The sequence below is a fragment of the Hemitrygon akajei genome, chromosome 28 (genome assembly GCF_048418815.1).
Source record: "Hemitrygon akajei chromosome 28, sHemAka1.3, whole genome shotgun sequence".
NCBI lineage: Eukaryota > Metazoa > Chordata > Chondrichthyes > Myliobatiformes > Dasyatidae > Hemitrygon > Hemitrygon akajei.
The window spans coordinates 21,753,867-21,777,312 of record NC_133151.1 but is presented as its reverse complement, the minus strand read 5'-3'; the positions used below and the strand labels follow the sequence as shown (position 1 = coordinate 21,777,312).

The 23,446-nt window shown below is 45.0% G+C and overlaps 3 protein-coding genes across 3 annotated transcripts in view; all 3 read left to right on the top strand.

Annotated features, from left to right (window-relative positions):
* The window catches only part of LOC140717774 (uncharacterized), an 81,825-nt gene extending 62,699 nt beyond the window's left edge, over positions 1 to 19,126 (top strand). Inside the window, exon 3 of the mRNA XM_073031492.1 lies at positions 18,584 to 19,126. Coding sequence (XP_072887593.1) covers positions 18,584 to 18,986 — 403 coding nt within the window. The 3' untranslated portion in view covers positions 18,987 to 19,126. The remainder of the gene's footprint in view (positions 1 to 18,583) is intronic.
* On the top strand, positions 13,220 to 13,981 carry LOC140717504 (histone H4). The gene has a single exon (XM_073031080.1). The coding sequence runs from the start codon at positions 13,220 to 13,222 to the stop codon at positions 13,529 to 13,531; it is 312 nt and encodes a 103-aa protein (XP_072887181.1). The 3' UTR covers positions 13,532 to 13,981.
* On the top strand, positions 17,184 to 17,705 carry LOC140717503 (histone H2B-like). Its single transcript, XM_073031079.1, has one exon. It carries the CDS (start codon positions 17,205 to 17,207, stop codon positions 17,577 to 17,579), a length of 375 nt encoding a protein of 124 aa, XP_072887180.1. The 5' UTR covers positions 17,184 to 17,204; the 3' UTR covers positions 17,580 to 17,705.
* Positions 19,127 to 23,446: the final 4,320 nt, after the last annotated feature.

Genomic DNA, 23,446 nt, shown 5'->3' with positions numbered 1-23,446 from the left:
ATCATTGGGTAATGTCCCTTCCCACTCAAGTTCTCGGGGCACCCCTAATACCTCGCATAGGGGTTCACAGGTCTGCTTGGGCCTGTGGGGGCTGGTCCTGGGATAAACTTTAGTTCCCTTCTTATCGGTTCCTGCTGGTGTGTGACAGGCCATAGTGTAAACGGACAATCTCTTCTTATGTGACCTGGCTGATGACATTCCCAGCACAATCTCTCTACCTCTCTTTCCCACTGTTTCCTCACTGGTCCCCTTTGCCCATAGCTCCTCTGTCCCCCTCCTTGGGACTTCCAGTTCTGTCTGGGCTGTTTGAATTCAGTATGTTCCTGGTAGGGCATTTGTGGGAATGCTCCCTCAAAGGCAATTATTGGCATGGGGTTTTCCAGCCCTTGTCTTACAGTATGATCTTACAGCATATAGCAGTGCTTTGTCCAGTTTGATGGCTGTACTCGAACCAGTGGTTGCTGACAGCATCTTTTTGTTTTTCTCTTTTTCCTTCTTTTTGAGTTCTTCGAGCTGCATTTGTATTAACTTTCTTTGCGCCTCTTCCTGCTGCTCAGCCAACCTTTGTTTGTCTTTCCGGTATTTCTCAACCGCATGGACTACGTGGCCTCTAAATTCTTGTGGGGTCTTTGACGTTAGCCCAACCACTTCCTCTGGTTTGGATTTTACTTGTGGTGGCATTGCATCCACCTTTTCAACTGGTTTTCTACGTAGGCTGCTGGGTTTTCAGTGTCTCCCAGTGGATCCCCTTTTAAGGCTTTGGGGTCCACTTTGGGTGGATAAAGCTTTCTGAGGGCCTGCCATACCCTCTGCCTCACTCTGTCAAACCCGTCTCCATCAGTTCTCGGGTCGTTCGAGTTTACTATGCCAGCCATTTCCATTAGTTCGTTAAATTTGGAGGTGCCCATCAACCTTATCAACAGTGCCTTCAAATCTCCCATAGCCAATAATCGTCCCGCTGTTTCTTCCTCAAAGGCTCTAATCCATTTCCCTGCTCCTTCATGTAAATTGGGCAGTGTGTTTTTCAGCCCTTCTAGATCCTGGGATCCCCAAGGGATATACTGCACGTCCTGATCCTTTTACTAACAACGGCATCATTCTTCCTCCTTCTTCCCACCTGCCCTGGCTCTCCTCCTCGCCTGACTCCCCATCTGCCTCAGGGTATGTCTTTACTGCCTCCCACACAAATGTCTCCGGGGTCCTCTTCTTCCCTCGGTCTCCCTGTGGAGTCCTTTCTTTTTGCCTTTATTCAATACTTGGTTGTCCCCTAGAGTATTTTTCGCATCTCTCCTGGCAATCCCCTCTCAGTAACTTATCTGGCTCTCTCTCTACTTCCGCAAGTCGCTCCCCTACCACCTCCTTCTGCTCTTCTAGGCTTCTGCCTCCTACCTCTTCCCCGAAAATTCTCACATCCTCTCTCCACTTAACTCTTGCTCCTCCAATGAGTCACTTTCTCTTTCTTCCTGTCCTGATGAGCCACTATCTTTTCTAGTCTGTTTATTTCTATAGTATAACCGATACTCCTCATACTCCTTTACCTCTCTCAAGTATTTCATCCGTTCAATCTCTTCTCCCATTTCTCTCTGTACCTGTTCTATCTTTATCATTTCTGCCTGTATTTCCTTCCATATCGCCGCTTTTTCCTTCTCGTATTATTGTTTTTTTTCCTCCTCATTATCCCAAACCTGTACTTCTCCCTGCATGTTTACTGTTCCCGTCAGCAGGGGGCACTACTTAGGGGTTCCTTCCCCATTATAGGGAGGGGGTTTTTCTGTTTCTTTCACATCCGGGTACGGAGCTGAAGCCAGTTTCTCACCTTCTCTCTCTCTAACAGGCTGTTTCTCCAGCACCTTAGTGTTTTCCTCGCTTGTAATCAATATTCTACCTGTCCTCCTCAGCCTTTCCCCCTCCGTTCTGAAGAGTTTTAGCACTTCCACTTCTCGTTCTCTGTTTTGCCCTGTTTTCTTAGATTTATCTTTTGGTTTGTAATTTTTAATGAGTCCCTCCATATCTTCGCACAAACTTTCATCAAACGTTCCTTCTCTTGGCCACTTTGTGACCAGGTTTTTGGTTCTTTTTTCCCATTTTTCTGAAGTTTTTGTGATCTCATTTTGAATTAACGGGAATTTTTTGCTCAGAATCTCTACTGCTGTTCCTTTCCCTGTCATGTTATTCTCTCTATTTAAGGTATTTCAGAGATTCACAGTTTGTTTACTGGATAATATTATTTACTCTAATTCTACACCTAGTCCTAGTCTAACACCACGTGGATTTTTTCTTCCTAGTCTAACACCACGTGGATTTTTTCTTCCTAGAACACCACATGGACTTTTTCTTAACTAAACTTATTCTAATTCTACGCCTAGTCTAACACCTCTCCCGTTCAGACCCTTATCTCTTAAGGCGGTATCCACGAGGATTTTCTACTCTAATTCTATTCTAACACCTCGCCCGTTCAGACCCTTATCTCTTAAGGCGGTATCCACGAGGATTTTCTACTCTAATTCTATTCTAACAGCTCGCCTGTTCAGACCCTTATCTCTTAAGGCAGTATCCACGAGGATTTTCTACTCTAATTCTATTCTATTTTCCTTTCCCTGCCCGTTCAGCCCTTCATTTCATACGAAGCGGTACCCACAGGGATTTACCAACACCACGTGGACTTTTTCTTAACGTCTTATTAACTTATTTGTACTTACCCTCACTGCAGTGTTCTTGAGCAATCCTCTGAGCCTCCTCTGTTAACCCCCAATTCTGCCAGATTCTTTGGACCGGCAGTGGTTCCACACTTCTGAGACTCCAAGACCTCCCCAAAGCCAACAGAATTCTTAGTCCAAATTGTCGCAAAAAGTGCTTTCCTTTTGTTTGTGTGCACCCTTAATTCTGTTAGCCTTGTGGGGGTCCCTAGAGGACTGGAAAGCGTCCCCAATCTGCCGTTTCCCTTCCGCGGGTCTCTATCCGGTCCTGCCGCGGTTGCCAATTTTGTCGTGGTTTTTCGTGCCTCACAAATGACCAAGAGACGCAGAAGATTCTTCAAGAAGGGTTAAACTTTAATTTGCAAATCAAAGCTGAGACAGTCATTGAGCTAGTCGCTGATTGCCTACCGATCCCCGGACACAGCATTTTTTCTAGCAATCTCCTGGTCCAGTTGTATTAGCATATGTAATCGATCTATAGTTGCGTATTACACGTACCTCTCGTACATCATGTCCCTATTGTTTCTATCAATTGACTTAATCATGTTCTAATCTACATCTCTTTAACACACCATTGTCTTCTACGTTCTTAAGATTTCATTCTCTAGCAAATAGCAAGTTTACATTCTTAATACTTCCTGACTTAATTATGTTCTAATCTACATCTCTTAGCTACCTGTCATTAACACACCATTGTCTTCAGCAAATAACTGACTTCATAGTTTTGGTTACACACAAAATTTGTACTTTTATAAAAAAACTACTTTTATACTCCATTACTTTTTCCTTGTTAGTTTTAAGCTTTAGTCTTATCGCTGGTTCCTGGAAAAATCCTGCTCCTCTTGTCTGCCTCCTTTGACCACAGAAGGTTCTTTGCTCTCTGTGATCCCTCTGTAGAATCAGGATCAACGTCTGCTGTGTGTTACGAACAGTCTCCTTAAACATCTGCTACTATTTTCCCACATTGTGATCACTTCTTCAGGGATCCTTCACCACAAGATCTCTCTGTAATCCCACCTCATTACACAGATTACATCTGAGATGTCTTGTTCCTGGGAAGATCCTGCTGTAAGAAACTGTCTCTGACCACTCCACAAATTCCTCTTCCACTGTACCAGTTTGATTAGCTTACCGTAGATTCCGGACTACAGAGCGCAGCTGATTAAAAGCCGCTGGCTCTAACTTTAGAAAGAAAATCAATTTTTTACTTGTACAGGCCGCACCGGATTTTCGGCCGCAGGTGTCCCACGTTGTAATATGAGATATTTACACAGAAAGATATTACACGTGAGGATTTTTTAACTTTTAATTAAATCCATATGGTAACATAAACAAATACATATTGCAAATGCTTTTTTTCGAACCGTGCCTGTAACGCGGCTACTTTTAAATATACGTTGCGTATACTTTTTTACTGAACAACATTCCAATATCTCCTAACGACTGGTAAAAAATATATATACTGCAGCCTACCAGGAAAAGTTATTGATCGTCTTTAACTTAAAAGCAGCGTTCGCTCAGATCCAATGCCGCTCGCCCCCGCCTTCCCGTTTATCGCAAACCGGTATATTTCCCACAAGACGTGGCGAAACCGGGTGTGACATCATAGCATCCCGCGATGTAGTACAGAAAACAAATATAGTTAAAACACTTCTAACTTTAACTAGAAAATGAATTACTAAGCGAAAATATTATAAACTAAATAACTGCCATAAAGGCAGCACAATGCTTTTCTTCGAGTGTTTTCCATGTTGATGAGGGTGAGTACAAATGACTGATTTACAATAATTTAATTGTGAAAGTGCGCTTGATTTATCGTACAATTTCATTGGACCTCTGTGAACTACTCATCAATTTTATTGGTCTACAGTTACGAGGCAAAATGTTTTTGGCGGCATGAAAAAAATCATGTATTAGCCGCTCCGTATTAAAGGACGCAGAGTTCAAAGCTGTTCAAAATGTGGGAAAAAAGTAGCGGCTTATAATCCGACATCTACGGTAATCAACACACAGACTGAAGCAAACATGCACAAAATACTGCAGGAACTCAGCAAAGAGTCGACATTTCGGTCTGAGAACCTTCATCAGGATTAGAAAGAAAGGGACAAAAGCCAGAATAAGGTGCTGGGGAGGGGGAGGAGGACAAGTGAGTGGGGGAGGGGGGTGGTTTGTGGAGGGATGATGATGTGAGGAGCTGGGTGACAGGCAGAAAAGGCAAAGAGAGGAAGAGAAAGGAATCCATTAGGACAGAACGTTAGACGATGGGATGACACAAAGGAGGTGGAGAACCAGAGAGAGTTGATGGGCAGGTCATGAGGGTGTGTGAGGAGAAGTCAAGGGGTTAAATGGCACCAGAATTGGGGGAAAAGTCAGAAAAAAGGAGCAGTTTGGGAGGTGTAGTGATTTCAAGAACTTGGAGAAATCAATGTTCATTCCATCGAGATTGGAGGCGGCACAGTTAGTGTATGAGGTGTTGCTCATCTAACCCGTAGTTGGCCTCATTGTAGCAGGAGAGGAGGCCATGGACAGACATGTTAGTGATGGCCCTCTGCTGCGTCAGGTTCGACCATGGATATTGTACTCTCGCTGTGAAAGTCAATTTGCAAGCCAGGGTAGTACGATACGTAAAGCAAGCTGTTGCCCATGCAGGGGCTCCTGCTCTCCACGCAGCTGATGAATCCAGATCAATGGCACAGACCGATGGGGTCAGGCACCAACGGTGTCACAGGATTGCCAGTCTGCATTCAACATCGGACTGACAGGGAATCCAGCTCTGGATTGTTCCTCGGGGTTTACTCCCGAAGCCTTCCCCATGAATGGGTCGAGCCACGAGCCAGTAGAGGTTTCAGATCAGAATTTTCCTTCCACTAGATGAGCTGCCAATCGTGGGTGAAAGCCCCATCTGCCCATAGCAGTTAGTTATATGATGCCAGTAAACCCATTTGCTACTGTCCACTGTCACTAGTTCTTTGGGCTTAGTAGCTAAGCCATATATAAAAGCCTGGAGCTGGATTTGGTTAACAGAGGCAATTTGAGGCACACACCATTGGCAGCATTTAATGGGAAGTGGCAGCTTGTCCCATTACCACCCCATCACCAGTTAAGACAGCTGTAAGATGGTATGTGAATGGGAAACTCAATTGGAATGAGCTGCCACCAGTAGATCGTGGTTGTTGCAGCTCTCAGAGCAAAGTTACTCGATGCAGCAGTACTCCAATCTGCTTCTGATTAAATCTCTCATGACAATCACAGCTCCATTCTCATCTCTCTTTGATATTTCCCCTTTTGTGCTTTATCCCATCGGGAGGAACACCTGAGGATCTTGAGACCACTCCTCCCCGTGTCTTCTTTCCCTCCCCTTTCATCATCACTGTCCCTACATGTAAAGTGCCTATTAAGAAGTATTCCCGCCTCTTGGAACTTTCCATATTTTATTTCTTTACAACATTGAATCATAGTGGCTTGAATTTGGCTTTTTTTGATACTGATCAGCGGTTTAAAAAAAAACTCGTGTCAAAGTGAAAACAGATCTCTACAAAGTGCTCTAAATTAATTACAAATATAATACATAAAATAATTGCCTGTGTAAGTATTCTCCCCCTTTAATATGACACATCAAATCATTACTGGTGTAGCCAATTGGTTTTAGGAGTTAGATTATCAGTTAAATGGAGATCACCGTGTGCAGTCAAGCTGTTTCAGTTGATAGTAGTAATAATACACAATACACAGGTAGTCAGTATCCTGGCAAACACTACACCATGAAGACAAAAGAACACTACAAGCAGCTCTGCAAAAAAGCTTCTTGAAGAGCACAGGTCAGGAGATGGTTACAAGAAGATTTCCAAGTCACTGAATATCCTTGGTGTACAATTTAGTCAATCATCCAGAAATGGAAAGAACATGTCACTGCTATTAATCTCGTTACAAACCCCGTAACTGGGTGACTTACCAGCAAAGATAGAGATGTCCGTTGAAGTCTGATGATACTATTTTTAACAGTATTTATTAGTAAAAATACACAAAAATAATATCAATGCAAATATACAGATAATATACGTCATCAATACTAAACCTAAAAGTGCGGGTATAATAATAATCAATAAGAAATAAGCTCTATCGTTGTCGAGGGGATAATGTATTGTCTGATGGAAATATAAAGTTCACTGCAGTTCACACAAGCTGCCGTCTTTTGGTTGTCGCTGTGTTGCAATTGTTGGAGAGAGAGAGAGAGAGAATGGGAACATTTACCGCGACGGGTTTTGCCAAACTTCCTTTATGATTTCGATCCGTCAGGTGTCTCGTTGTCGTGGCCGTTCAATTGTGACCTCTCCTTTAGCTAAACCGTTCTTCTATGGTGAGCCCGCCACCCCGGCAAGGGAGGACGCACACGAGCCCCCACCGGCTTTCACTGTAAAACGCTGTCTCGGGATTTCTAGCGTTTCTCCTGGTGCGTCTAAAGGGGTGTTCCCCAGACCCCTCTTTTATCCTTATTCAAGGGGTCTCAGATCAATCAGGTTGGGATGATGCAATCCCTCAACCAGACCACTCTGGTTGTCCCCTGAGGGGTTTCAATGAATAGTACAGTACTCAATACACAATTCCTTCTCCAAGAGACAATGGTCATTATCAGTGGTTCCGTTCCGCTTATGTCAGGAGACATTCCATCTGGTTGTGTATTCTGTGTCTCTCCCTCTCATTTCCTGGCATGCTGTGTATCTCTGTCATCTCCTGGGTCTCAGACCCGAAATACTAGCGATCTTGCAATTCTCAAAGGGGTGGGGGGGCGGGCATTGGCGATTCTGGACCCTTCTGCCCATCAGATTTGCTCCACATTCGTAACACCCCCATCCTTCTAAGGATTTTTGCCACAGGAAAAAATTAATTAATACAGAGTCTTATAGGATTTCAGAATCTAACACAATACAAACGTTTTTTTTCCCACTGCAGAGTAATAGTTATACATTTAATCCAGCATCTAAACAGTTAGCGATTACATTGTCACTTCCTTTAATATCTTAATATCTTGTACCTTAATAAATTCCTGTAACACCAGACTCCAATTTAGTAACCACCTATTTTTATTCCTTTTCTTCAGCAAAAAAAATGAAAGAGTTGTGATCTTAGCTTACGTGTATGTTACAAAAGTTCATGCAAATCTAATCTTTATTTTACTTTCAAACTTAACAGTCAATCTTCTATGGTGTTGTCTTTATTATTTACATGCTTTATCGAAATCCCTTAAAACCGGATCCTGTTATTTAAAGTGGCATCCCATCAACCCTCGCCCCTTTTCCAGTTAACTCCCACGTGGTTAGCTTGTGTACCAGTGTGGAATAGGCTTTTGCATGCTCCTTTCATAGGAGTTATTTTATCAACAATGTTTTCCAAACGTAGCCCATTTTCTGAATTTCCACACAATTCTTTATTTTTAAGCAAGTCGTTAATTTTATCTTCAGGACCCTTCATTCTATTAGTTGTCAGTTTAATATCTCTTTGTCCAAACAACATTTCAAATTCTGCCTCTTCACAGCACACCCTTGAATAACATTAGCGCATGGGGCACCTTTACATTCCAAATCAAACTGTAATTGATTTGCAGGCACCGTGTTAACAAGCCATTGTCCCTTCAGCCTGGTTACTGTTTCTGACACCAATCCAGACTTTAAATTTTCTTCATTCAATTTAGGAACTACACTTTTCCCTTTCCCTTCAATAATAATATCCACATCACCACCTTTTATCTCCTCACTAACTTTTAACACACCTTCGAACACAAACAACTGGGAATTCTCACTTCCCACTATTACCAAGGTTAACCCTTTTTTCACTGAACCAAGTCCATCTGACCCACAAGGACTGCATTCCTTTTTAACTGAATCAAATACCTCAGACTTTTCCTGAGTTTCATTACTAGGTTCAGTACCACGTGCATCCACATCTTGAACACACTCAAACGGGACATCTGCCTCCTCCAGGCTTTCAATACCTGTCTCCTTTTCAAATTCTACGTTCCCCTGATCCTCCCAGTTACTCTCTGGGCAACACCATTCCGGAGTAAATTCAACCCTGCGGGCTGAAACAACCTCATCTGCCAACCCAGCAGACTCCTTCAAGGTAATGACATCCTTTTCATCTAGGACTGCCCTCATTTCATTATCGGGAACACCTTTAAAATTTTCAACTTGTTCAAACAGTTCTGTCAAGCCAGACAGATCATCTATGTCCAACCCTGGACCTTCTACCAGCCTTATCTGTTTCTCATCTTTACTCTGTGCTTCTATAAATTTCCTCCTGGCTAGGGGTAGGTCTACCTCCTCTCCCTTACTCTCTTTCACCTCCCTATTCTCCGTTTTACCACCCTCTAACCCCTCTTGGTACAGGGTCGGTAAAAACGTCTCAGCCAAATCGATACTGGCCTGAATTAAACTGGTCTCTGTCTCAGCTGCCTTTCTCGACATGCTGCGAGTGGTTGCGCATGCGGGATAGATCTTGGAACCTAGGGGCGGGTCCTCAGCACTTACAGGCTGGCTCTTCAGCTCCATGGACGACCAAACTTCACCACCAGCTAAATCGTTACCCAGAAGGATGTCTACGTCAGTTCTCGGGAATTCTGATCGCACCCCTATTTCAACTGGTCCAGATACCAGCTCACAATTTATAATGATCCTATGCAAAGGCACAGCTTCTGTCCCTTTTCCTATGCCTCTCAAAGCTACCTCTCCAGTCTCGGGACCAAAATCTAGTACCTTACTGAGAATCAATGACTGCTCAGCTCCAGTGTCTCTCCAGATCCGCACTGGAACTGGTGTTTCTCCCTCTTTCACAGACACGGTCCCTTCTGAAATAAATTTCTCACGCCCCTCTTGTATTCTATCTACCTGGGGCTTTCTCGTAGATTTACTGATCAACACAATACATCCTGTAGGGACTACTGCTTTCCCTTTTCCTGTCTCCTTCCTTGGAGCAAAGCACTTAGATGCAATATGACCCACATTTCCACAATTAAAAATTAAAACAGGTCAAGCCAGGACCCCTCCTGCCGTCTTCCCTTTCTTCCTCCTTATTTTTACCACTAGCTCCTGGCTGAATCTCTGCCTCAGCCGGCGGGCTTTCTCTACCGTTCCCATGGTCTTTCTGGTAACTTTAATTCGAGGAAAACTTTGTCTTGTGGGTTAGGGCATATTGATCTGCGAACCTGGCAAATTCGGATATGGAGTTACTCGGCTTCTCGTTCAAATACATCCGGATATCATCCGAAACACAACCTTTAAATTCCTCAATCAGAATTAACTCCCTTAAACGCCGAAAATCTTCTTCCACCATTTCTGCTGCACACCAACGATCCAAGAGCACACCCTTCTTATAGCCAAACTCTGCATACGTCTGATTCCACACTTTATTTAAATTTCTGAACTTTTGTCTATAGGCCTCAGGTACCAATTCGTAGGCCTGAGGAATGGCCTCTTTTACTTCCTCATAATTCTCAGACTCCTCCTCCTCCTCCATAGACAACGCCGCATATGCCCGTTGTGCCTTCCCTTTTAACAGACTTTGTAACAACGCCACCCACTGATCTCTGGGCCACTTCTGACTCACTGCCACCTTTTCAAAATGCAAGAAATAACTATCAACATCTGTCTCTTCGAACGGAGGTACTAACCTAAACTCCCTACTAAAATTAAACCTCTCCTCTCGGTCTGGCCCTTGAGCTCTTTGCTCTTGCCTGAACTTCCCCATGTCCAGCTCATGTTTCCTCTGTTTCTCCTTCTCCTCATACTCCCTCTCCTTTTCGGCTCCTTCCTATTCCTTTTCAGCTTCTTCCAGCTGTTTTAACTTAATTTCATGCTCCAACCTTAATTTTTCACACCCTAACTGAGCCGTCCCACCAGCTGGTACCTTTTCAGGGATATTTTCCAATACCTCAGCCGAAAAAACATTGTTCACAATATAATACTGAGTTATTGCCCTCCGCTCATCCCGCTTTTTCATTGACAACCTCACCTCTGCGAGACTTAGTCCTTTCGCAATATTTATCAAGACCGACTTTGTGGCAGCCTTTTTTATAATTTCGTCTACGTCCATCTTTGCTGGTTTCCCGTCTGGTTACCTGCACAACCAGATCCAAGTTTGGACTTAAAAGCCCGGTTTACTGGCCCTCCAATTTGGTATCAGATCTCAAGACGAGGCCCCAAGTTGTTACGAACTCCGTAACTGGGTGACTTACCAGCAAAGATAGAGACGTCCGTTGAAGTCTGATGATACTATTTTTAACAGTATTTATTAGTAAAAATACACAAAAATAATATCAATGCAAATATACAGATAAAATACATCGTCAATATTAAATCTAAAAGTGCGGGTATAATAATAATCAATAAGAAATAAGCTCTATCGTTGTCGAGGGGATAATGTATTGTCCGATGGAAATATAAAGTTCACTGCAGTTCACACAAGCTGCCGTCTTTTGGTTGTCGCTGTGTTGCACTTGTTGGAGAGAGAGAGAGAGAGAGAAAGAGAATGGGAACATTTACCGCTATGGGTTTTGCCAACCTTCCTTTATGATTTCAATCTGTCAAGTGTCTCGTTATCGTGGCCGTTCAATTGTGACCTCTCCTTTAGCTAAACCGTTCTTCCGTGGTGAGCCCGCCACCCCGGCAAGGGAGGACGCACACGAGCTCCCACCGGCTTTCGCTATAAAATGCTGTCACGGGATTTCTAGCATTTCTCCTGGTGCGTCAAAAGGAGTGTTCCCCAGACCCCTCTTTTATCCTTATTCAAGGGGTCTCAGATGTCAATCAGATTGGGATGATGCAATCCCTCAACCAGACCACTCTGGTTGTCCCCTGAGGGGTTTCAATGAATAGTACAGTACTCAATACACAATTCCTTCTCCAAGAGACAATGGCAGTAATCAGTGGTTCTGTTCCACTTATGCCAGGAGTCATTCCACCTGGTTGTGTATTCTACATCTCTCCCTCTCATTTCCTGGCATGCTGTGTATCTCTCTCATCTCCTGGATCTGAGACCCAAAATAATAGCGATCTTGCGATTCTCAAAGGGGGGGGGGGGGGCGGGCATTGGCGATTCTGGAACCTTCTGCCCATCAGATTTGCTCCACATTCGTAACAATCTATTTTCTAAATGGTGAGAAGATACAAAAATTACGGTGCAAAGAGATTTTTGAGTCACTGTGGTTGACTGAACCACAGGCCACTGAGCTGCCTGGTTCATTTCTGAAAAACTATTTCCCGTCTGTTCTGAACTCTGATTGGGCTCTACATAATGTTTCAAACACTCCTCAGATTCGCTGAACCAGTCTGGAATATCTTAGCAATAAGCAAGTTGCAGTCAATTCTGTGGAAGATAAAGTCCCCCACTTGTTACTGGGGAGGGGCAATTCAATAATCCCGTCAGTGTAACTGAAGTTTGCCTTTGTAAATGAACCCTCCAGTTTGCTGTGACATTCTCAGTTGTGTAATCTTTGCACCTTTTAACCCCCTTTCCGCCAAGTGACACCATCAAACCTCCTGGTGAGGATATTCGTTCCCCTCCGGTTCAGATGGAAATGGTCTTGTTTGTCCCGGTCTCCCACCTGCCTGGAAGGGAGCCCATTGATCCATGAATCTGAAGACCTCACTCCTGCATCAGTTCCTCAGCAACATATTAAACTGCACGAAATATCAATTTCTCACCACACAACCACATGGTATGGGTCATAATTCTGTAATTATAATCCTGGAAGTCCTGCTGTGTTAACCTAGTTCCCGAAAATCAATTTGTAGGACCTCATACCTGCTCGTTTAAACCTTTCCGTGTAGCACGAAGAAGCTGCCAGTAAACATATTGACTCCCCTCCTCACTGGACCTGTCTAACCTTCATTTCGAGAGGCAAATGATCCTTGTAGCAGAAGCCCTACCCACCTCGCACCAGCTCCTCAGCCACCCCTTTACCTGGGCTTTAGAAGGCGCCAGAAGCGCGGTCTATATATCCTTCTATCTGCCTATGTATCCTGTTCCTTTATGTGACCGGACTTTCATTTCCCTCGCGACCCAGAGGAACAATTGTTCTGATGAATTAACCCTCTCATCACTGGAAGTGACTGCACCCTCGCCCACCAACTGCTGTGTGTGAGGACGCTCGCACTGGTCATGGGGCCGGGGAGGGACAGACTGAGGTCCTCGGGGATTTGCGGAATGGAAAAGCACTTCCTATAATTTAAAGCAGGAGAATCGGCAAATTTCCAGAAATCCTCCTGTCTGTACGTGGTGTGTGAGGGAGTTTATTTCGCTGGAGCGCTTTGTGTCGGATAAACCGTTGGAAATTGGCGGGTGTGGTAAAGTGAAGGCGGAGCTGGACGATGAGAGGCCGCTCTCGGCTCTGTCCGTCACTCTGACTCTGTCTCCTCCCCTCCCCGCCTCTGTCTCTCTGCGCGTTTCTCGGGCAGGTCGGGGCGCTGTGTATAAAAGGAGACAGCAGCAGTCGGTTTGTCAGTGAGCAGCGACCTGAGTGAAGCAGCATCATGTCTGGCAGAGGGAAAGGAGGCAAAGGACTGGGCAAAGGCGGAGCCAAGCGGCACCGTAAAGTGCTCCGTGATAACATCCAGGGCATCACCAAACCGGCCATCCGCCGTCTGGCTCGCCGTGGCGGCGTCAAGCGGATCTCGGGTCTGATCTACGAGGAGACCCGCGGGGTGCTGAAGGTTTTCCTGGAGAATGTGATCCGGGATGCGGTCACCTACACTGAACACGCCAAGCGCAAGACGGTCACTGCCATGGATGTGGTGTACGCTCTGAAACGCCAGGGCCGCACTCTCTATGGCTTCGGCGGCTGAAAAACTCCCACTTCCGCCCGAGAACACAAAGGCTCTTCTAAGAGCCACCCACCGCCTCACAAACGGAGCCGTGTCCACAACCCTTTAATTATTTTTATCGATATATTTTGCTGAGTTACTTTTGAAGCAGATAATCCGTTCCGCTTGAAATATGTTTGCTGCGATTCTGCCTTTTCTGTCGGTGATTACGGCAGAAGTTCTGAATGCATTAAGATCGATCATCATCCCCTCGTCCGTCTCGGACAGAAATCAGTTCCCTCATTCAGAGAAACGATTCTGTAATCATCCATTTAAATCTTCACTGTGGCAATCATATATTAAATGAAACTGAAATTGTAGAATCCGTGATACAATTAATGGTAAATAATATAAAAAAGTAATCAAGCACCGTTGCTGGGTGCTCTGAAATTGGCGGGCGATTTGAAATTAATCCTGCGCCAATCACACTGTATTCTGATTGCATGAAGTCCGACCGCCAGTAAATTCCTACAAATCCTTCACTGTGTACGTGGTGTGTGAGGGAGTTTTTTCCCCTCTCTGGAGCTCTGTGTTTCGGATAAACCGTTGAAAATTGCCGGGTGTAGTAAAGTGAAGACGGAGCTGGAAGATGAGAGGCCGGTCTCGTCCCTGTCTGTCACTCTGACTCTGTCCCCTCCCCTCCCCGCCTCTGTCTCTCTGCGCGTTTCTCGGGCAGGAGTAGTGGCAGAGGATTGGAGGATGGGTTATGTTATCCAGTCACGTAGGAAAAGATCGAAGGAAAACCAAACACAAGACATTGTTCAGATTCTGGAGGGAATGACAGGTAAATGTGAGATAGAAACATAGAAAATAGGTGCAGGAGTAGTCCATTCGGCCCTTCGAGTCTGCAAACAAGAACAAGAGTTGTTCCATTGTCATTGATGAACCAGGGCAGAACTGCCGTGGGGAATGGTCGGTCCCTGGGAGTGCTGTAAAACAGAGAGATATCGGGGTGCAGATATCGAATTCCTTCAAAGTGTAAACACAGGTAGGCAGGACGGTGAAGAAGGTGTTTGCCACACTTGCATTCATCGGGAGAGTATTGGACACTGTACCGTAACGTCACATTACAGCTCTACCAGCCTTGGGGAAACTACTCTTGGAGCACGGCGTACAGTTATAGTTGCCCTGTGATGAGAGGGTGACATTAAACTGGAGAGGGTGCAAAAGGGATTTAACAGGAGGCCGGATAGGCTGGAACATTTTCATCACAGTGTATGTGACATTAGAGAAGCTGATAAAATAATGGTAGACATTGATACGGACAATAGTGAATCTGTTATCTTCAGGGTCATTGAGTTGGAAGCTAGAGATTACAGGTATAAAATGCGAGAGGAAAGATTTAACTGGGACCCTGAGGAGCAGGTTTTGTTCACAGAATGTGCTGTTTACATGGAACAAACTACCTCCAGTGATGGTATAGGGGGGCACAGTTGCCAAATCTCTTGGACTGTGGAGAGGGAAGTTTCACAGCGACATGGGCCAAATTCAGGTAACTGACAATGGTTTTGTTTGGCCGCTTGGTCAGCATGGATGTGTTGGGCTGAAGGGCCTGTTTCTGTGCTACATAATTCAGTAACTAGGTCTGTTGCTGTGGCAGAGCGGGAGGGACAGGGTCAGTAGTGAGAAGGTTTGGGGGATGTATACAGGAGAGTAAATGGTTGAGGATGGGGCAGATGGAACAGAATGTGGGGAAATGTGAGATTACCCATTCCCAGGAACAAACTGTAAGAGTTATTTCCACATGGAGATGGTCAGAGAGACCTGGGCGTACTTGTAAACAAATCACTTGAGTTAACATGCAGATACAACAAGCAATGAGAGAGGCAAACAGTATTTTGTCCTGTGATCCAGGAGGAGTGGAGAAGAGGGATACAGATGTCTCACTGGGATTCTATAGGGCCCTGGTGAGAGCACACCTTGAATATAGTGTCCGGGTTTGGTCACACTTCCTCAGGAAGGATATCCCTGCAATAGAGGGAGTTCAGTGACTGTTCCCCACACTGACTGGGCTGGTTCCAGGGATGGAGGATTGGTTATGTGAGAGGAGAGTGAGTGGGCTGGGTCTGTATTCCCTGCAGTTAATGAGAAAACAAGGAAATCTGTTAGATTCTTTCAGGATGTGACAGACAGCAGGCAAGGAGGATCTTTCCCCTGAATGAGATCTCCATAACTGAGGAAAATACCCTCAGAATGAGGCATAAATCACAAACACCAGAGAATCTGCTGATGCTGGAAATTCAAGCAAAACATACAAAATGCTGAAGGAACTCAGCAGGACAGGCATCCTTTCTGGAAAAGAGTAAACAGTCGACAATTCGGCCCGAGACCCTTCCAGCAGATCTCTCCCTGGTGAAGGTTCTCAGCCTGAAGCATCGACTCGTTACTCTTTCCCATAGATGCTGCCCGGCCTGCAGACTTCCTCCAGTATTTTGTGTCTGTTGATCAGAGTGAGGTGACAAGCATTCAGGATGGAAATCAGATCATATTCCTTTAATCTGAGAACAAAGAACTTCTGTATTCTTTATATAAGGAATCTGGAGCGTCAGGTGCTGGGTTGAGTCAAAGCTGAGATCAACAGTCTCTGGGAAAATTTTAGTATCTAAGTGAGTCCATAAGACCATCAGATTTAGGAGCAGAATTCAGCCATTTGGCCCATCGAGCCTGCTCTGCCATTTCATCATCACTGATCAATTTTTCCTCAGCCCCAATCTCTGCCTATATCCAGTGATTTGGCCTCTACAGCTGCCTGTGGACACAAATTCCACCGATTCACCACTCTCTGGCTGAAGAAATTCCTCCTCAACTCCACTCTAAAAGGATGCCCCTCTATTTTGAAACTGTGTGGTCTGGTTACAGACACTCCTACCACAGGAAAAGTCCTCTCCACATCCACTCACTCAAGCCCTTTCACTATTTGATAGGTTTCAATTCAGTAACCCTTCTTTCTTTGAATTTCCAGTGAATAGAGGCCTAGTGACATGAAACACTCTTCATTAGACAAGCCATTTAATCCTGGGTAAAATTCCCCATTTGTGACGTAATGTCAGTACAATAAATTCTGGATTTCAGAGATTTTTGCGTTTTGGAATCATGGATCAATCTGCCCAACATTAATCACTAGTTTGTACTGCAGTAAACACTGTTAATTTAACCCATGCAATCCCAGGAACACAGAGGCAAAATAAAGACAGGTGTAAATTTAGAGTAGGGAAGTTGAACTGTACTTGGAGGTAAAGCCTGATTACTACGCCTCAGAACATTCTATTCCCCAAATGGTCAAAATAAAGCCAAGTAACAAGGTCGACAATACCCACAACTTGCAGAATTACACGCCTCTCTTTTTTTTGCTCCCTGGGATAAACACGGCGGGCCTGATCCACCCTGGCTGGGTGGCCTGGGCGAGATTCTCTCATACAGCCCCGCCTGTCTCTGCCCTTCTGTACTTCCTCCCGCATTAAACGACAACGGTAACCGCCACACATTGGCGCCGCGTCCCATCCCCCAGCGTTCTGATTGGTGATTCATTTCTCCAAACAGCCAATGGAAATGCTCAGTATTCCCATCCTCATTAACATACCACTTTGGGCGCTGCCTACTTAATCCGCGCTCCAAACAGCTTCTGCTTATTGTTGTGTTTGAAACCGACGAGGAAATGCCTGATCCACCGAAACCCGCTCCCAAGAAGGGCGCCAAGAAAGCTCTGGCCAAACCGGCGAGCAAGTCTGGCAAGAAGCGCAAGAGGTCGAGGAAGGAGAGTTACGCCATCTACATCTACAAAGTGATGAAGCAGGTTCACCCCGACACCGGCATCTCCTCCAAAGCCATGAGCATCATGAATTCATTCGTGAACGATATTTTCGAGCGCATCGCGGGTGAGGCTTCCCGCCTGGCCCATTACAACAAGCGGTCCACCATCAGCTCCCGGGAGATCCAGACCGCCGTGCGCCTGCTGCTGCCCGGGGAGCTGGCCAAGCACGCCGTGTCCGAAGGAACAAAGGCGGTGACCAAGTACACCAGCTCCAAGTAAAGCTCCCCAGTGAGATGATCGAAAACAAAACGGCTCTTTTAAGAGCCACTCACAATTTCAATGAAAGAGTTGTACTAGCATTTAGGTAATAAATTACACATACTTTATGTCTGGTGACTTTTACAAGAGCTAAATCGTGGTTGGAATAAGCTCCCACTGAACTGACAAGGAATTGTTACCCGCCCCCCCCTTCCCCATCAGTCCGTCCCACTCGGTATCCATGCCAAGCGGAGGATTGCTGCCGTTGTTTTATTTGTGGCTTCAGGAGTTTGTTGGTTACAGTTGGGTAACTCCTGAATCTCATTTCAACTCGAGCCTGAAAGACATCATGGCTCTTTCATACGGAGAAGCGTCGACAGTGCTTCTCCTTATCGATGCTGCCTGGCCTGCTGGATTCCACCAGCATTTTGTGTGTGTTGTTTGAATTTCCAGCATCTGCAGATTTCCTCGTGATGGCTCTTTCATATAATAACTTTATAAAATTGCAGACTAGACTCTGGTCAAAGTTTGAGAAGAGCCGTTTTCCATAACCTGATAACGTTCACACAGAGACCGACCGCGGGCAGAAGCTGAGGGTCAGTTTTATTCGGTTCCGTTACGGGTTGAAATAAATTAGAGAATTGAGTTACCAGACACTCCAATATCAACTACACTTAAATCAAATGTGCCCGGTTTCAGTAACAGAGGGAAATGCGAAGACCCAATCTTAAAACAGAACTGCAATTATTTAACTTGAAATTAAATTTGAACAATAGATTTATTTTTTGGCGGGCTGTTTTCCAGATTTCAGTGCTCTTTGGGGAGGAGACTGTTAATTTCCGCGCTTCTACCTTTACGGACTGCTGATTGGTGATTAAGGAAGTTCTTTGATTGGAGTATTTCTCTTCACCAGTTAGAATAAGCAGGATCACACCTATCACAAAGATCAGTTTGCATTCTCAAAGAGGGTATAAAATCGGCGAGTTGGGGGGGGGGGTTTGAACATTCCTTTATTCTCGTTGGAGTAATATCGTGACGGTGGAAATGTCTGGACGTGGAAAAGGCGGCGCTGGCAAAGCTCGGTCCAAGGCCAAATCTCGCTCGTCTCGTGCTGGGCTGCAGTTCCCGGTCGGCCGGGTTCACAGACTCCTAAGAAAGGGCAACTATGCTGAGCGGGTGGGTGCCGGTGCCCCGGTCTATCTGGCTGCTGTGCTCGAGTATCTGACGGCCGAAATCCTCGAATTGGCCGGCAACGCGGCCCGGGACAATAAGAAGACCCGCATCATCCCCCGACACCTGCAGCTGGCTGTCCGCAACGACGAGGAACTGAACAAGCTGCTGGGAGGGGTGACTATCGCTCAGGGCGGTGTGTTACCCAATATCCAGGCTGTCCTGTTGCCCAAGAAAACCGGCGCTGCCAGTAAGTGAAGCGACGTAAACTGAATCTATTTACCCAAAGGCTCTTTTCAGAGCCACTCACAATGTCTGTGGAAGGGCTGAGCGGCGGGTGTTTTCCGTCCGTTTGATATCCTGCATCTGTCAATGCCTCGACATGTTTCTTCCGCGAATAAACCAATATAAATCTGCAGGGAAACCGGTTCGTTTCAGTCCCGGCTCGTTTTTCCCTCTCAGCCGACCGAATGTAGCTCTCTCCCGTTGCAGAGAGTCAGCGGGTTCCCTAGGCGCAGAGTCGTGAAATGAACTTTCGGAGTCAGCCCCGAGAGGGAGAATTTAATCTCCGACCACTGAACGACTCCGCTCTTCATCACCCAGAACCGCGTTGTCTGGGTTCCACATTGCGGGTTGACCCCGGACCGTTCCGGTGTGCAGAAGGCAGGAACATCGCCTGTTCGTTGCTTCATGAGCGATTCCCATCGCCTCACAGAAAAATAACATTTGCGTTTTACATTTCAGAATCAAGTTTATTATCACCGGCATGTGGCGTGAAATTTGTTAACTTAGCAGCAGCAGTTCAATACAATACATAATCTAGCAGAGAGAGAAAAATAATAATAAATAAAATAACACATAATGAAAAAAAAGTAAATTAGTTACGTATTTACTATTTTAAAAATGTGCAAAGTCAGAGAAACTGTATATTGGAAAAGTGAGGTATTATCCAACGCTTCAATGTCCATTTGGGAATCGGATGGCAGAGGGGAAGAAGCTGTTCCTGAATGGCTGAGTGTGTGTCTTCAGGCTTCTGTATCTCCTGCCTGACGGTAACAGTGAGAAAAGGGCATGCCCTGGGTGTTGGAGGTCTTTAATAATGGACGCTGCCTTTATGAGCACCGCTCCCTAAAGATGTCCTGGGTACTATCAGCAGCTTCTTTCGGTGCTGTGCAGTAGCCCCTCCACACCAGACAGATGCAGCCTGTCAGAATGCTCTCCGCGGTACAGCTACACAGGTCTCTGACTGTCTACAAAGGTACGTTTACCCTGTGGAACCGACCGTATTTACTGAAAAAAACTCGTCCACCCAGGCCTCTGAATATAAATGAACATTTTGCGAAAGAGACCCTACTGACTGTCTTCATGCCAAAGAAACCCATTGATTGATCACCTTATGACTAAAGAAATTACTCATCTCTATTCTAGAGGGGCATCTTTGTATTGAGGGTGTGGTCTGGTTCTAGATTCTTCCATTATTGGAAACATCCTCTCATATCAACGCTATCTAGGCTTTTCAACATTCAATGTGTTTCCAAACGATACTCCCTCATTTTTCTAGATTCCAGTGAGTACAGGCCCAGATCATCAAACATCCCAGTATTCTTCTAACACATGCAGTGATATCTAAGCCCCTGAGTCTAAGGGAGTCCCAGTCAACATTGGGGAAATTAGTCGCCCTCTACAATGAGCCTGTTGTTTTTACATCTTTCATTTCCTGCTACATTTCAGTTTCTTTACCTCCTGCTGGCATTTGGGAGGCCTGTAGCACAACTCCGTCAGTGAATGCACCTCTCTTATCCTGAGCTCTATCCACACTGTCTCACTGGATGAAGCCTCCAGTGTGTTCTCTCTTAGTCCCTCACCCACAATTCCATGCAAAGGCTGATCTGCCTCTTGTATGTCAATCCCAATTCCCTGATTTTATAAACATTTATCTTGCTTCTCTTTAAATATTTTTGGTCATCCAGCATCTCCATTCCTCTCAGTTAGGGATTCTAGTGTTTGTTATACAGTGTTTTGTTTGTTTTATCATTTGTGGCCTTGTTGAACAGTGCAGGCATGTACTTTGGTTTCCTGCATTCACAATTTTGTGTGCCACAGTCATATGATTATGCAAAGGCAGAGGGAGTTTAAATGAAGTGAACATGGGCATTTGGCGTTTGATTGTGCATAGTTATGCACTTACCAAGATCCAATAAAAAGAAGTTCGATTTTAACAGAGCGGACATTCAATGAGTGGGCCAGAAATTGGAGTGGGGAGTTGAGGCTTCGGCACTTCTGAGAGGTGTAGGCTGTAGGAAGATATGTTTTTCTTTATTCTTTATTTCCTCTGTATTACACATTTGTAGCAGAAAGGTTGCCAGACAAGATTCTGCCTAATGTCAGTGTCACAAAATTGTCTTGGTGGAAGGAGAGAGAGGGTGTTGGTGGCAGCTTGTCATTTAGGTTGGAGGCCTCTGACCAGTGACGTTCACAGGGATCGGTTCTGGTACTGTCATTTGTCATCAATGTGAACAGTTCCTCTGACATTGCTGTGAATGCGAATAGTGAGGTTGCAGATGACAGCAATGTTGGTGGTAAAGTAGAGAGTGAAGATCCTTTGAGAGTACAATGGGATCGAGATGACCTGGGGAAGTCGGCCAAAGAATGGCAGATGAATGTTGAAGTGGACAAGTGTGAGCCCTTGCATTTTGAGAAATTCAACCAGGGAAGGACCTGCACAGTAAATTCTTGTTCCTTGGAGAGTATTGCAGACAGTGTCCATGGAATACAGGAACATCATTGACTGAAAGTGACAACACAGGTAGTCAGGATGGTGAAGATGATGTTTGGCCTATTTGTCTTCATTGCTCAGGGAACTGAGTTACAGGATTTGGGATGTCATATGACAACTGTAATCATCAAAGTGAGATTGCACTGTATTGTGCACAGTTCTAGTCACCCAGCTACAGGAAGGATGTCATGAAGCTGGAAAGTGTGGAGGGAAGTTTGATGAGGGTGTTACTGACACTGGAGGATTTGAATTATTAGCAGAAGTTTGGACAGACTGGGACCCTCTTTCTCACCAGAGAGATTAAGAAGCTGTCTGGTGACCATCCAAAGGTTTACAAAATCAGTAGGCAATCACTCTTTGTGTCAGGGTAGGGAAGCATCAATTTACAAGACAATTGTTTAAGGTGAAGGGGAAACATTTAAAGGCTACCTGACAGGTGGGGGGATGTTGCATGTTTGATTGGGGAGACTAACACTACAGTAATAACTGAGGGATTTGATGAGGTCTTGTAAGTAGAGGTTTTAAATAAAATGATGAATGGTGATTTTGATGGGATTACACTGCTGGCCTCCCAATAGGCTCAGGTATTGTGGAGCAGACATATTGGTAAATCACACAGAGGTGTAATGGGAACAGGCTTACAGCAGTCGGGCATTTTGACTTCCCCAGCATTAACCAGATTACCTTTGTATGAAAAGCTTGAGTTTCCAGTAGTAATTTGGCAGATGCAGGATCAGTTCATCCCTCAGCAGAAACAATATTTGAAAGGGAGAATGAGGCAACCATCAGCAACAACGGAAGACAAAGGCAGCATAAAGGAACATGAGAGAGCAGAGAATATCACAAAAGTTAGTGGGGAGCTAAAGGATTAGTGGACTTAAAAGGAACAAAAGGGAACTAAATAGCAAAATGGAGAGTACAGATGAATTATTAAAGTAACTGGCCAATAGTATAAAGGGGAATAAGAATTTCTTTCAGATAGTTAAAGAGTAAAAGAGGCAAGAATGGATCAGGTTTCAGGTTTCCCATTCTCACCTTTGTAATCACATCCCTCCCTGATCCTCTTTTACACTGTTTAGTTTATTCTGTATTTCTTATTTAACTGGGCAATCTTGATCATTTAGCACAGCGTGATAAATGCATTTCAATGGTGAGGCAGTGCACATTGCAATAGACAATAGAGAGTAGTTGCAGGAGTAGGCCATTCGGCCCTTCTGGCCAGCACCACCATTCACTGTGATCATGGCTGATCATGCACAATCAGTACCCCATTCCTGCCCTCTTCCCATATCCCTTGACACCGCTATCTATAAGAGCTCTATCTAACTCTCTCTTGAAAGCATCCAGAGTCTTGGCCTCCACTGCCTTCTGGAGCAGAGCATTCCATCTATCGACCACTCTCTGGGTGAAAAAGTTTTTCAGCATCTCTGTTCTAAATGGCCTACCACTTATTCTTAAACTGTGGCCTCTAGTTCTGGACTCACCCATCAGCGGGAACATGCTTCCTGCCTTCAGTGTGTCCAATCTCTTAATAATCTTATATGTTTCAATCAGATCCCCTCTCATCCTTCTAAATTCCAGTGTATACAAGCCCAATCGCTCCAATCTTTCAACATATGACAGTCCCGCCATTCCGGGAATTAACCTTGTGAACCTACGCTGCACTCCCTCAATAGCAAGAATGTCCTTCCTCAAATTTGTTGACCAAAACTGCACACAAAGTCAAACCAGTGTAGAACTTACACTGTGAATGGTCGGTCATTAGGGAGTGTAATGGGCCGGAGAGATTTAGGGGTAAATCTCTCACACACAGTTCATTGAAAGTGGTGTCACTGGTAGACAGGGTGGTGAAGAACGGATTTAACATGCTGATCTTCATTCGTCAGGGGACTGAGTATATCAGTTGCGATATTATGTTACAGTTGTGTAAGTGACTGGAGGC

Excerpts from the sequence above, each read along its gene's own strand:
- LOC140717504 (XM_073031080.1), top strand. The coding sequence starts at position 13,220 with ATGTCTGGCAGAGGGAAAGGAGGCAAAGGACTGGGCAAAGGCGGAGCC.
- LOC140717503 (XM_073031079.1), top strand. The coding sequence starts at position 17,205 with ATGCCTGATCCACCGAAACCCGCTCCCAAGAAGGGCGCCAAGAAAGCT.